The sequence below is a fragment of the Lynx canadensis genome, chromosome A2 (genome assembly GCF_007474595.2).
Source record: "Lynx canadensis isolate LIC74 chromosome A2, mLynCan4.pri.v2, whole genome shotgun sequence".
NCBI classification, from domain to species: domain Eukaryota; kingdom Metazoa; phylum Chordata; class Mammalia; order Carnivora; family Felidae; genus Lynx; species Lynx canadensis.
This window is the reverse complement of record NC_044304.2, coordinates 24232319-24247930: the sequence shown is the minus strand read 5'-3', so window position 1 is coordinate 24247930 and position 15612 is coordinate 24232319. Positions and strand designations below refer to the sequence as shown.

The 15612-nt window shown below is 38.5% G+C and overlaps 1 protein-coding gene across 1 annotated transcript in view; it reads left to right on the top strand.

Moving 5' to 3' along the window:
• ERC2 (ELKS/RAB6-interacting/CAST family member 2) overlaps window positions 1–15612 on the top strand; it is a 937319-nt gene that overhangs the window by 278464 nt on the left and 643243 nt on the right. Inside the window, exon 4 of the mRNA XM_032592316.1 lies at window positions 13529–13603. Within this exon, the coding sequence (XP_032448207.1) occupies window positions 13529–13603 (75 nt within the window). The remainder of the gene's footprint in view (window positions 1–13528; window positions 13604–15612) is intronic.

Sequence of the window (15612 nt, the reverse complement as noted above, 5' to 3'; positions counted from 1 at the left end):
TAAATTGTACCACCCAAATTATCCAGGATAACTTTCCTATTTTAACCCTAATTGTATCTGCAAAGTCCCTTTTTCCATGCAGTGTAACATATTCACAGAAATATATATTCACAGAAAATAGGAGTAGATATCTTTGGTAGGGGGCATTATTCTGCTGCCTCCACTCTACCACCTGTCCCCCAGAGATGCACATCCTTCCCAAATAAAAAATGCATTCTCCCAACCCAAGGTCTACAAAGCTCTTATCCCAAAGCCCCATATCTCATCTGAATCTTATCAGTTCAAAAGTCAATCATCTGAATTATCTACATTGTGTATGGATGAGGCTCTGGGTGTAAGCTGTTAAATCCAACTCCTGAGGCACAATTCCTTGCCATCAGTGGACCTGTGACACTAAAGAAACAGTTTATCTGCTCCCAACAGACAATGATGGGACAGGCAGAGGTAACAGTTATAGACATTCCAGTTCAGATGGGAGAAATGGAAAGTAAAATGGAGTCACTAGACCAATGCAGTTTCAAAATCCAGCTGGGAAAACTCCATTAGGTTTCAAGACCCGTGAATAATCCTTGTGGTTCTTGGCTCCACACTAAAAGCCTATAGCATCCAATTTTCTCAGGTGCTCTTCTTCCACGTACTGACCAGGCCCAAGCTCGCTTAGCTTCCCAGAGCAGATGAGATCAGATGTGTAGGCTGGGGTGAATGAGCAGGATGCTGCTGACAGCACGTAACATTGTACTGTATAAGACATAGTGGACAAAATAATGAGTGCTTAGAAAGAAAGACTTTGGACCACCCACATGTACTCCTCAGCGAAGCTTTCCGCAGTCCTTCCCTCAACAGGCCTGGATGCTTGCCTCGCATTCTCCCCCATAACATATTGTTCAGAACTGGTGGAGTCCTCCCAGGGAACTGAGAAATAGACCAGAAGTCAGATTTGCATACCTGTTAAAATCTTAGATGTCTGTAGAGCATGAAGCAACCACAAATAGCAGTATAAACCAAGTGTTATATTGGTAATTAAGGGTGTGAGTTTAGGTGTCAGACAGGGTGGTTACACTCTCAAGTCTTACTAGCACTGTAATCTTAGGAATACTACTTACCTCTCTGAGTCTGAGTGTTTGCAGCGTTCCCAAGGGGGTGGTAACTCCTACCTATAAGGATGCTATGCAGATCCAGTCAGGGGCTAGATCGGAAGTATGGGGCTTGGCATATGGTAAACATTCTGTAATTGGTGGCTGCTGTTATTATTGCAGTCTTGTATTCTAGCTATGCACTCCCTCTACCATCAGAAAATCAAGTTCCTTGAGACCTGGCATGGTATTTCATTTATCTTTGTTATCTATGCATTGTCTAGCATGTATTAGATTCTCAGTAGCTATTGAATTAAATAACTAAACTTTATTGTTATTCCTAGGACATTGCTAATGCCATTGGCCAAATATTTGGATCCTGGCATCTTATTCTATTAATTTCTATGGTTCCCAGGATCATAACCTCGAAAGGACCATGATAAATCTGCCAAAGAGTCTTTAATGCAAGTTTAGGAAAAGGAATAGGTTATATATTAAAACAGACTAAGGGAAATGTATGTGTGTACGGATTCATGGTGTATGATCTTAGATTCCCAAATGTTTATTTTTTGTGAAGACTGAAAAAATTTAACAATAAGTTTATATTACATTTGTGTATTTCCATGGAAACTGTTTTCCCATCTCTCTAGGATCTGAAGGCTTCTGTTTAAGACCAGGATTTTAATGAGGGCCTACATGGCCTTACACAGTCTGTCTCCTCCCCAGCCCTTACCCCTTGGGTCTCATCTCCTACCACTGTATTCATCACTTCCTCCACTCTAACACTGGGCCACTCACTGTACCTTGAGCCCTGTCGGCATGGTTTCACTTCCATTGAGATTGCCTGCACTAGAATGCAAGCTTCACAAAGGCAGGGATTCTCTGTGTGTTTCCTGGGCACGTAGTGGGCCTTCAGCAAGTATTTCTTGAATTGAATTATTCAGGAAGACCTAGTGGCAATGCTCTAATAGTAGCCAGTGTCAGACTGCAGAACAAGTGGGTAGGGAATGCATTCTGCCAGGCTGCATTGTCTGATGTACTTTCAGGAATACTAATAATCATTCAGGAGCAACAACAATAATAAGGATAAGTTTCAGTTACTGCTAACGTCCTGTGTGCCAGCCCAGGTGAATACTTCACATGCTTATCTCATTTCAACTTCACCATCCTGAGTATAGAAAATTCAGGAACTTACCCATCATCACACACCTGCCAGGTAGGGACGACTAGGTCTGTTTTACTGTATAGGGTGAATTTTAAGACTTTTTCTGAGCTTTACCTTCCAGATAGTAAGGTTTTGAGGCACCCGGGTGGCTCAGTTAGTTAAGCGTCCAGCTCTGTTTTGGTTCAGGTCATGATCTCACTGTTGTTGGGATTGAGCCCTGTGTTGGACTTCTCACTGACAGTGTGGAGCCTGCTTGGGATTCTCTCCCTGTCTCTCTGCTCTTCCCCTGCAAATGCATATTCTCTCTCTCAAAATAATAAATAAAATAAGCATTTGAATAGTGAGGTTTCGTTTTTAACTTTTGGTATTAATTCGTTTTATTGTGTATGGACAAAGAATGTGGCCTGTATCACTTCTGCCTTTGGAATCTGATTAAAGTTTTTTTTGGTGGTCTGATACATGCTCAATCTGTTTAAATATTCCATGGAATCTTGAAATAGAGGTCTGTAGGATCCAAAGTTCACTGTAATTGTCTCTCAGTTTAATCTTACTAATTATATCATTATATCATTTAAATATTTTAGGTTATTTTTTAAATGCTTGATTTATTAAAAATTGAGAAGGATGTTAATATTTGAAAGTAATTATTTTTTTCCTCTATTTCTGCATGCCTAACCATGCTTATCACTTACGTTTTAATATCTAATATGGGATATCAGTACCATACAACTGCTATTGAGATGAATCTCTTTAAATTTTCAAGTCCTCAAGAAAGGAGTGAAAAATGGAAGATGGAATTGAAGGAGAAATAGGGAGATGACTATAATGAAAGAATCCAATGGAGATATAGGTGTCAGCTTCAAATATCAAATCAAAACCATGTGGTGAAACATGGGCAGTATAGCACAGTGGTTAGGAGCAGAGGCCCTGGACCCAGACTTCTCAGGACAAGTTCCAGGAGTGCAATTCAGTAGATTGTGCAGGTTACTGACTCCTTTATGATTCCATGTCTTTGAGTGAAACATGATGATAATAACTGTATCTGCCTATGGAGGTTATTATGATGATTAAACAAGTTAATATTTGTAAAGTGTTTAGAAGGGTGCTTAGCACATAGTAATATATAAGTAACTATTAGCTATTACCATCCTTCACATCAGATTCCTTTTGGTCCAAAGGTATTATAGAACTTCTAGGCATATAAGTGCAATGTCATTTGTACTCTTTCAGTCAGTCAGTATTTATTGAGCACTTACTCTTTGCAGGCACTATGTTAGTTACTGGGAATATAATGGACATACAAAGTCCCTGTGCTTATGGAGTTTACCACCCAATGGTGAACACAGACATGAATCCACTAATTTTGTAAGTTAGTGTCAAGTCGCAGCCATTTTCAGTGATACAAAGGAAAGGTACACAATGCTATGAGCGTGTATCTGAGGATGCAGGATGTAGACTAGTCTGAAGGGTCAACTAATGGCCTTTCTGTGATGTATTTGTAATCGATGGTTTTGTGACAAATACTCAGTGTGTGAAACAATGAACACTTACTATCTCACAGATTCTGTGGGTCAGGAATATGGGAGTTGCTTAGCTGGATGGTTCTGGCCCAGAGCTTCTCATGAGGTTGCAGTCAAGCTGTTGGGCAGGGCTCAGGCATCTGAAGGCTTCACTGGGGCTGGATGATCCACTTCTGCTAAGGCTGATTCACATGGCTGTCGGCAGGAGGCCTCAGTTTCATAGTGCATGGGCCTCTCCATAGGGTAGCTTGAGGTATTTTCATGATGTGGCAGCTGGATTCTCCCAGAGCAGGTGATCCAAGATTGTGAGCAAGAAGGAAGCCTTGTCTTTTATGACCAAGCCTCAAAAGTCACACATGTCACTTCTACTATATTCTGTTTGTTAGACTGAGTTACTTAGCTCAGTCCAGAGTCAAGGGGAAGATGTTTAGGCTCCACCCTATAAGGGGAATGTCAAAGAATTTGTAGACATTTGAAACTACCACATGAGGAATTTTTTTTTTTTTTTTCTGAGATGGCTAGGATGAGTGTTGAAAATGTCCTGGACCAGGATTGACAGATATTTTTTTTTTTTCTGTAAGGGCCAGATAGTAAATATTTCCAGCTTTGCAAGGTCATATGGTCTCTGCTATAACTACTGAACTCTGTCACTGTAGCATGAAAATCATAGACAATATGTAAATTAATGGAAATAACAGTGTTTCAATAAAACTTTATTTACCAAAACAGATGGTGGGCTGGATTTGGCCTGTGGGCTGTGGTTTGCTGATCCCTGTACACAAAAAGAGAACAAAAAGGGTAGAGGATTATTCCAAGCAGAAGAAACTGAATGTTTCAGAAAGAAAAGAACTGTTATGCAGTTAAAAATGTAAAGATACCTAAAACAGATTTGTTTTTTTTTCATGTACTGTGTTTCATGTACTGTGTTTATTGCAACATTGTTTGTAGTGAATAAAAAGAGTGGGAAACACTTATTTACACAGATAAATTTTGAAAACATAAGTATTGTTGAGGTAAAAACCAAAATGCAAAAGCTTTGTGCAAGGTGGACAGCTGGCATTTATGTAAATTAAAAAAGAATGCACTCTGTTGTTAAATTTATACTATTTACAAGGACATACATATTTTCTAAAAGCACAAAAACATGCATGAGAAATATACCAACTTTTAGATAATGGTTTCTCTCCAGAAGAATGGAGATAGGGAGGGCTGTGGGACTCCCAACAAGTTCTGTTATGTTTATGGTTTGAAAAAATTTTAAATTGTGGTTAAATACACAGAACATAAACGTTACCATCTTAACCACTTTTAAGCATACAGTTCAGTAGTATTAAGTATGTTCACATCATTGTGCAAGCAATCTCTTGCTCTGTACCCATTAAACAACAGCTCCATTATTTCCCTACCTTCAGTCCCTGGCAGTCAGCATTCTACTTTCTGTTTCTGTAAGTTTGGCTACTCTGGATATCTCATGTAAGTGAGATCATTCAGTATTTGTCTTTTTGTGACTGCTGTGTTTCACTAAATGTAATACCCTTAAGGTTCATCCATATTGTAGTATGTGTTAGAATCTTGTCCCTTTTTGAGGCTAAGTAATATCCCATTGTAATTATGTACCACATTGTGTTTATCCATCCATCTGTTGATGGATGCTTCCACATTTTGGCTGTTGTAATAATGCTTCTACGAACATGGGTATATACACCTAAATCAAAGTTTTGATGAAAGAAATGATGAGTTAAATAGTACCCTTTGCAAATATAGTAGCCTGAGACTCTTTCCTCCTTCTATTCTCCCACAGCACATTCCAGTCAAACTTGACTCACACTGTCCACCAAAACTGCTCCAGTCACTGTTACTAATGACCTGAGTGCTGCTAAGTCCTGTGGTCCATCTTCTGGCCTCCTCCCATTGACTTCTCAGCAGCAGTGATAAGAATATCAATTTTGCATCCTGGACTCCTTTCTTCACTTGATTTCTGGGATGGTATACTACTGGTTCTCTTCATACCTCACTGGGATTCCTTCTCAATTTCATATGCTGCTTCCTCCTCACTTCTCAGACCCCTTAATTTGGGTCACCCCTGGGCTCAGTCTTCTTTCCTCTCCTCTTCTTTCTATGCACAGTCCCCAGTTGATCTCATCTGGGCTCCCAGCTTTAGGTACTATCTACTGGATGATCCTAATTTTTTATTTGTAGGTCTTCTCCCCTCAAATCCAGCTCATATGTCCATCTGCCCACTGAGTTCTCCACTTGAATGTCTTATAGTGTCACAAATGTAACACATGCAAAACTAAACTCTTGGTTCCCATAACTCCCACTTCTCCTCTCCAGTCTTCCCTATCTTGGTATTCCAGCTGCATTCTTCCTGTTGTCCAGAATACAAGTCATGAAGCCATCCTTTACTTTTCTCTTTCTGGAGTCTCCAGGCAATCTATCAGGAAGTCAAGTCAACTTCACCTTCAAAACATGTCTAAACTCAGTTCTTTCTCTTTGCCTCCATTCTGTCACCCTGGTCCCAGGCTCTATCATCCTTTGCTAGGGTTTTCCCGTTGCTTATTACTAGTCCTTATGGTTCTTCCCTTACCTCCTTCCTCAACCCCAAATTATACTGCAGTCCAGCAGGCAGAGTAATTTAAGGATGTACTTTATATTGTGGTTTGTCTTTGCTCAGAACCTTCCAGTGGCTTCCCATTTTTCTCAGAGTAAAACCAGTGTCCAGACAATGACTCCAGATGTAGAACTCACCTTCTCATCATCCTGCACCCCTGCATATCTCTGACCTACTACTTTCCCATCCCTTATCTAGCGCTAGCCAGGTACTTAAATGTTTGCTATTCTCTCTGCTTGGAACATCTGTACGACTGGTTCTCCCACATCTTATAGATTTTTGCTCAAATGTCACCTTTGCATGAAGCTTTTCTGATCACCCTATTTAAAATTACAATTGATCCCCTCACATAGTGTGTCCTGTTCCATCTTTCTGACTTATTTTCCTTTAAAGCACTTACAAACTGGTTTGGTCTCCTTTTAAAATTATTATGCCTCTCTCTTGTTGGAATTTGAAATTAAAAACCCATAAGGGCTGGGGTATCTATCTGCTTGGCTCACTGCTGTGTTTCCTATATGCCCTGCATCAAGTTACTATTTGAATATATAAATCTGGCATATCTTAAGACTGATGTGAGTAGGTGTTTGAGATTATAGTGTTACTTTCCTGTCAGCTTCTTCAATTGGTTTTGTCCCTCAAGAGTGATAACTTAAAAATATGGCCTGAGATTCTTTGGCACTTTTCCCTAGAATTGAGCAGGCTTGCAACTGCTTCAACCAACAGAGCATGGCAGAGGTGATGCTATGGGACTTCCAAGGTTAGGTAATAAAGGGCCATGCAGTCCTTGGCTTATTTGCTGGAATGCTTGCTCTTGGCATCTTTACACCTGAAAGTAAGAGGTTGATACCCTGATGCTGCCATGCTATGAGGAAGTCTAAGCCACGTGGAGATGCCATATAAAGGTGTCACCATATATATGTGGCAATTCTAGCTAAACCCAGCTTTCAAGTCTTCTTCCAGCCAATATACCATATACATCTTGGAATTGGATCCTCCAGTCCCAGCTGTTCTAGCCCCTGCCATCATGCTTTAGAAACAAGCTTTCCCTAGTCTATCCTTTAGAAGTTCATGATCTAGAATTCATGAACATAATCAAATGGTGCTAGTCTGGCACCACTAAATTTGGAGTGGTTTGTTCCATAGCAGTAGATTACTAGGACAGTAAGGGAGAGAGGTCAGATAAAAATAGTGGATAGAAAGTCAAGATTTGAGGTGTTTTTTTTTTCCTACTGAAGAAAGTAGATGGTGTGTGCAAACATTATTCTTCCAGTTTCATTTTGGAAGCTAGTGTCCATCCACATTAACTCACTAGACTCTAGATTCTCATTAACTGCCAAGAAATGTCATCCCAATGAACTACTTGAGATTTCATGTTTAAAATTTTGAGTTCTTGGTATGTTTCCATATTGGTCACCTGGAGGAGCTGGCAGTTTTAGACTAGCTATGGCCAAGTGAGTAATGAAATTATGGGAAAATATATAACCTGGGTTTCTGTGTCACAGTAAGATATTAAAGTTTTTGATGCTGCCAGTTTTCTTTTATTTTTATTATGTTTTTAGAACTGAGAATTGGTGTGACTAGAAATTCCAGCCAGAGATCAGCATTTCAGAGTCAGCTGCCTATTAAAAATCTGGATGTTCTCAGAAACCTAGTGATAGAGCTTCTTATTCTGTAGCTCAGAGTAGGGAAGAGGTGTGCCCAAGGCCTCAGGCTGGGACTGTGGGCTCCTGACTCTCCACTCCCTGTACAGTGCCCTTTCCTCTCAGTAAGTGTTTTTTAGCCTGTAGTCTGGTTCAAAGATGAACCCCCAGGTACTGGACCAGGTCCTGTGAAGCAGCTGAAATGGTGCACACCGTTTTGTTTGTATGTGCTTTTGTACTCATTTGTAAAGAGAATCTATACCTTCCATCTAATTCTTACAGAGATCAGTGACCCAGAAAAGTATAAGTCCACTGTACTTGATTAATACTGTCGTTTAAAAACTACCAGAGTAAGTTAAATCTTGTACTACTTCATATCTACATCAGATGCTTCTTGGGAAATTCTTTAGTTAAGATTAATCCATAATGGTGCATCTTTCAGATAGTTAGGCATAGTTGAAGCACCCACCAACCGACACATCTTACTGTCAGTTTAGAAAAACTTGGTAAGCTCTCACACATTAAAATCACTTTTGTGATTCAAAAGCAACAAACAACACAGGGCTAATTAGGTATTATTTTTCCTTGTAGCCATTGCAGTAAAGGCAGAGAGGGCTGGGATCTTTACGGAGAGAGCCTGAAAGCACAGAGGCTAACTTAACAGAGGTTTATTTTTCACACACACCACCATCCCATGTTGGTGTTCAGTGACCTTTTTATATGGCATTTCAGGAACTCATTCTCCTTTTCTCTTGGGGTTCTACCAGCGTCTTGGGTCTTGGAGTACTTTACTTCTAGCCAGAAGACAGGAAAAGAGGGAGAATTGAGGACAGGGTAAAAAGTATTTATGGAAGTTGAGTTCCTAATTTCTGCCCATGTCCCACTGGCCAGAAATAAGTAATTTGGCACCATCATCATTGATACATGGGCAGTGGTGGTGGTGCTTCCTAGAAACACTCTACTTTAATGAAGAGGAGCACAAATCTTCTTGGTTGGGCAGTTGCTACTCTCTGCCACAGAGTGAGTGTTTTAAGGATGCTCAGTCTCAGAGATGGATGAAGTGTCTGAGATGGAACTTTCAGACCATCCATGATGTCTGCATGTGGATTACAATCTTCACTTACCTGACACCTTAGGAATTAAGGTGATCCTCAGAAACTTGAAGTCAGGATTGATTGAAATACAGTGTAGTTAAGATAGGAAAATTGCAATTTTCAGGTAACTGGAGATTTTGTTTCGTTTTACATTTTAAGGAGTGATGACACAGAGCGTAAGGACCCAGTCTTGATTTTGAGCTGGTTTACATTATAATGGAAATTGTATAATTATAGCAAAGAAAACTCTTTCCATTTTTGCAAAACTATTGCTACAAGTTTAGCTTTGTTATTGCATGTTTGCTCTAAAAAATGTTTTTGTGCTTGGCAGAAATTACAACAACACATACCTTTACTCTATGGTTTTTATTTTCTATTTGTGTTACTTAGTTGCATCTTAATTATTTTTGCTTATTTTATGCAAACTTCTCTCCTCAAATTATCTTATGATTTTTATTCTGGAATTTGGTTTGGCTATGGTATGAAATTACCATGAATTCGTTTCTCAGACTTTTTCATTAAGATGCTTTTAAAAAGTTTTTTTTAAATGTTTTATTTATTCTTGAGAGAAGGAGAGACAGAGCATGAATGAGGGAAGGGCAGAGCAAGAGAGGGACACAGAACCAGAAGCAGACTCCAGGCTCTGAGCTGTCAGCACAGAGCCCGACCTGGGGCCCGAACTCATGAGCCGTGAGATCATGACCTGAGCTGAAGTCGGACACTCAACTGACTGAGCCACCCAGGTGCCCCTCATTAAGATGCTTTTGATACATATGGATCAGGATTAGTGACATGTGAAGTGTTTTTCTTCTACCCCTTACTATGGAGGAACTCTGACAAGTGACTTACTGTCCATTTTTTCATCTGTGAAATTTTATTAGTCCAGCATGTACTCCCAAAAATCTTGGAAGTAACATTGAGGGCTAAAGAAGCTTTCTTTGGAGGTTGAATTCCTTATGTGATTCACTCAGTGGTATGCTGGAACTGGATTGGACTGGTCCATGAAAGTCAAAATTGGAAACTTGTTCTAACAGCTGACGTTACAAATTAAATATATAAATTGACGCCTGGGTGCTCTGTCACTTGTGTCTGACTTCAACTCAGGCCATGATCTCATGGCTCACAGGTTTGAGCCCTGAATTGGCCTCTGTGCTGATAGCTCAGAGCCTGGAACCTGCTTCAGATTCTATGTCTCCCTCTGTCTCTGCCCCTTCCCTGCTCATGCTCTGTCTCTCTCTCTAAAAAAAAAAAAAAAAAAAACAAAAAAAAAACACAAAGAAACAAAAAAACAAACCTCAAACATTAAAAAAAGTTAAAAAAGCAACATTGTATTAAAACTCATAATTTCCTATTTTTTTGTTACATTTTACTGTTATCTGTAAAATGAACACAGATAACAGTATTCTTGATGTTATTACATGTAGTTGGTCCATATGGTATAAATACTGTACAATAGGGTATTATTGTGCCTCTCTTCCCAACTTTGCATTCAGTGACACCACTTAGGTAATTTGAAGTTGGCCATGGTGGGTGCTGGTTGTTAAATAAATATTTACCAGTAGCCAACTGGACTCACCCCACAGAGGTTTGATTCTCCATAGCATGATATTGAGGCTTGAAAAAGAGAAGTAGTTAGGCATTTATCCAAGGGATACAGGTGTGCTGTTTCGAAGGGACACATGCACCCCAATGTTTATAGCAGCACTATCAACAATAGCCAACGTATAGAAAGAGCCCAAATGTCCATCGATGGATGAATGGATAAAGAAGGTGTGGTATGTATATACAATGGAGTATTACTTGGCAATCAAAAAGAATGAACTCTTGCCATTTGCAACTATGTGGATGGAACTGGAGGGTATTATACTAAGTGAAATTAGTCAGAGAAAGACAAAAGTCATATGACTTCACTCATATGAGGACTTTAAGAGACAAAACAGATGAACATAAGGGAAGGGAAACAAAAATAATATATAAAAACAGGGGAACAAAACAGAAGAGACTCATAAATATGGAGAACAAAATGAGAGTTACTGGAGGGGTGTGGGAGGGGGATGGGCTAAATGGGTAAGGGACACTAAGGAATCTACTCCTGAAATCATTGTTGCAGTATATGCTAACTAATTTGGATGTAAATTTTAAAAAATAAAAAATTAAGAAAAAAAAAAGAGAGAAGTAGTGCCAGGGACATTGTAGGTAATAAAGGAAAGCTGCTTTTTAAAATGTAATATAATATAATGTAATATAATATAATATAATATAATATAATATAAGTATAGTATAATTTTTTGTTTTTTTTTTAGGTTTATTTTTGAGAGAGAGAGAGAGGGAGGGAGAAAGGGAGAAGCAGAGAGAGAGGGAGACACAGAATCCGAAGCAGGCTCCAGGCTCTGACCTGTCAGCACAGAGCCTGATGCAGGGCTGGAACTCACGAACTGTGAGATTATGACGTGAGCTGAAGTTGGATGCTCAACTGACTGAGTCACCCAGGTGCCCCTTTTATTTTTATTTATTTAATTTTTTAAAAATGTTTTTTAAATTGTTTTTGAGAGAGAGAGAAAGAAAGAGAAAGAAGGAAGGAAGGAAGGAAGGAAGGAAAGAAAAAGAAAGAAAGAAAGAAAGAAAGAAAGAAAGAAAGAAAGAAAGAAAGAAAGAAAGAAAGAAAGAAAAGAGAGAGAGTAGGAAGGGGCAGAGAGAGAGGGAGACACAGAAGGGAAGTTGCTTTTAAGGTCATTCCTTCAGAAAATTTCTGCCATTACCATGCAGCCTAAAAATGACCAGTATTGCTGGGTTATTTTAGACCAGGGCCTCCAAAAGGACACAGGCTTTCTTTCTGTCTCTATTCATAAGATGGGTTTGGTAATACTTGACTCTATATCTTCCAAGGATATGTTAGGGAAAAAATGTTTGTGAGACCATTTTGAATAATTAGGAAGCACTAATTCAAATTCTTCTCAAATTGGAGGTTGAGAAGTAGTTTTGCACAAGTTTGCTGGTGTGTGCCAGTGATGACTTTGGGAAGAAAATATGCTGTATTCCAGAGCTGTAGTGGTGATTTTCCAGGGCTGGTTCCTAGACATGTGCACCGTGTTCCATGACCAAGTCTTCTTGGGCCACTGGCAAATAAGAACAATATAATGGGATATGGGCAAAGATTGCTTGTTTTATTATCCTGGGAAGGATTATCTTTTATTGTGGAATTCTGTTTTTCTGGCAATACTTACATTAATATGTTCTGTCTTTATGAGATGGTGATGATAGTAGACGGTAGTGGTGGAATGAGATTTAATTTTAATACCTTTCCTTGGAAAAGCTAGAAATCATGTTAGTTCTCTTCCCTAAAGCCAAGGTAGTTTTTTGTTTGTTTGCTTTTCATTTTTAATGTCTGTGGCCCAGTGGAATGTGAAGGCCTAGAACTACTTCATATTGAATTTAAATGATTTTTCTGGAAGCAAATAAATCTTATGAAATTACTCCATAGGTGACTAGTATCAGTGGCATGGACATGTGTGAGCACTGTTGTTTTTTCCTCTCATTGGCTGCTTTCATAAAACTTTATAATTATTACTAAGAAAATCAAAGTATAAACTGAACAAATCTTGTCTTTATGTCTTCTTCTGCCAAGGCAACTTTCAAAGTCTTTACAGAACTGTTCTTTGGAGAAGAGGCATAAAAAAAGTGAGCCTTCAAGGTTAAAATTGTGGTTATGTTGCTTGCTTTTTACCTGAAGTTATATTTGTCATATTCCAGAAGTTCTTGGGTCTGCATCTGGCTTTAACCATTTTTGTATCCTCTCTAACACTGTTGATATTAATGCCAATTTTAATTTCTTGGCATCATGAGTGTATAAACATATCACACACAGATGTGATTTTGAACAAGGACCGAAACTGTAAATTAGGAAGCAAGATATTCACAGGGTTTCATCACATCAGTTCACTCCAAAAAGTAACACAGTTGTACTGAAAAGGTTTTAAATTGCTCATTTCAAACCTACCTCAGTAGCAAAATGCCATGCATGCAGTGGATTTGCAACCACGTTAGTCATTTTCTTTCCTCTGTTTCCATGCTGTGTTTGTATTGGGAGCACAGAGAAATGTAATTTAGTAAATTATGATTTGATGGCTGGGCAACAGCCCCAGTGTTGAACAGTATTTGGACTATGATTACTTGCTGGCTTTGTCACAGTTGACATTAATTATTGATGGAAGTTTCAGAAATAGCGCATGTGCCAGGAGCTTTTCACTGGAACGCAGGCTCCAGGCAGGAGTGATGCTAAAGAGGGTGGGGGAAGAGGCACCTGTGGCTTGTTTATGTCTGTGCACAGCAAACCTGCACCTGGTGGGCTGTGTGGTACCTGTGTAAAGGTCATGGTGTAACGGAAGGATGAACCGTCAGGCTTATTTCTATCGTGTTCCTCCACAGGAATTGCACCGAAGAAGCCAACTTCAGCCGGAGCCAGCCAAGACGAAGGCTCTCCAGACTGTCATTGAAATGAAGGTAGGAGCTGTTCACATTTGTCAAAAACAGCTGTGCCTCCGGAGTTTGTTCTAACTTGATGGTGCCTAACATAAACACTTGAAATGAACCTTGTGTTTTTCTCTAGGCACCCTGGCGGGTGCTTTTCTTCTGGATCTTTTTGCTTTCTTGGGTACATTTAATTTATTGGCCCTTTAATTAGGATGCCTTTTCTGGGCAAAAGAATAAAGGACTCAAGTATCCCTTGGCTGAAAGGAGGGGTGGGTTCATTTCCAGAGCATGGCCAATGCTTTCAACCCTAGGGGAGGTTTTGTGTGTGCTTTAAAAGGAAATTTCTAAAGCTAGAATAATTTTTTTCCCCCTTTTCATTCACATTACAATGAAAAGATATCTTAAGAAACTAAGGTTTGGCAAAGAAGTTGACTTACATTCAATGAAGTCCTTAAATAATTAAAACTGTGCTATCAGGAAAATGTACTTTTCAAAGAATAGTACTTTCCCAGGACTCCAGTATTTTCTCCTAACCAAGTCTGGAAGTAATAATAACTTATTAAGTACTCATAACATAGCTGTGGAAGCATAGAGATATGCTATTTAAAAGAATTATAGATCCTCCTGGATGGATTTAGGACATTTAAAGAATAATGAAATAAATGATGATGGCTAAGCCATGATGTATGATTAAGAAACAGATCTAAATGAAACCCATTGCTTTGTCAGTATCTAGAAATGTAAATAAAGGTTTTTTACTTTCAGTGTTTGCCAGAGGGAAGCAAATAGTGTTTATCTTAAGAGTAAATAATTCTTGATTTAAATTGTTTCATGAAGAAAAACATAACAGTGATGTTTACAATCTGATAATTCCATACTTGAATTTAACACTTGAGAATTTGCTGGTCACCATTAGCCTACAAGAGAATTCCGAAACTTGCTGATAGGATAATGATTTTTCTGTCTTTTATAGTGTATGATTTTGAATTGTCTGCCAAAAAATCCCTAAGTCCTGGAGAAAAAGAAATTAACACCAGCTATTGAATTTTTGGCATGTACAGTTCTGACTTAGGATTTTTTTTAAGGTGTTTTCTTCTTTCTTTCTTTCTTTCTTTCTTTCTTTCTTTCTTTCTTTCTTTCTTTCAATGACAATGTCTTCAAGTGAATTTTTGTGGAAATAATGTAGAACATTTGCTTTAAAACTGTATGTCCCCTGAGTGGGGTTACATGCGTCAAGGCACTCATAATGCATTTGCAGCAAATTGGTTTGAAAAATATCATCAAAGGAACCAAATGCCAATAAGAATGAACAATACTTGCTAATCTTGGCTCATCAATTCAGTTTGAATTTATGTAATTTGAACTTGTTTTGAAAAGAAACTTATCATTCTACACTTGTGGGGGAGTGTTTCATAACTGAGATTTCTTCCTCACTTTACATTGGAACCAAACCTGAAATTTGGTTAGGGCTTTTTCTTTGTTTCTCTCTCTCTCTCTCTTTTTTTTTTTTTAAAGAAAAGAAAAAAGAGAAAATATTTTATTTTATTTTTTTGTAAAGAGTCACTCAATGTTTCTTCCACCCACCTGCATGCCTGCCATTCTGGTCTGTGGCACAGTTACTAATGGAAAAGAGGATGTATATAGAATGTATTTCCAAAGTATCTTTTCTTTTTAAAAAGTGAATTCCAGGAATCTTTAGAAAAATCAGGAATGACATCTCTCCCAGTGCATTGGGCATTATCTTTGTAAAGGTCTCTATTCAGACAATTAATACTTTTTGGTGACTTTTAGAAGTAGAAAATCTGTTTAATTTCTACTATTTCTCATATCATATGTTTTATTTGAAAACAATAAAATAGTAAATAAATACACCCATTTATGCTATCTATATGGGAAGCCATAAAAACATGATTTTTAGGGCAAATCCACATTCATATATTATCAGTAAATTGAGTGTGGAGTTTTTCTTTTATGGATGCCCATGATGTTGGCTTATAAAACACATTTTTAGGACAAATGATGATCAATACACTTGTCAG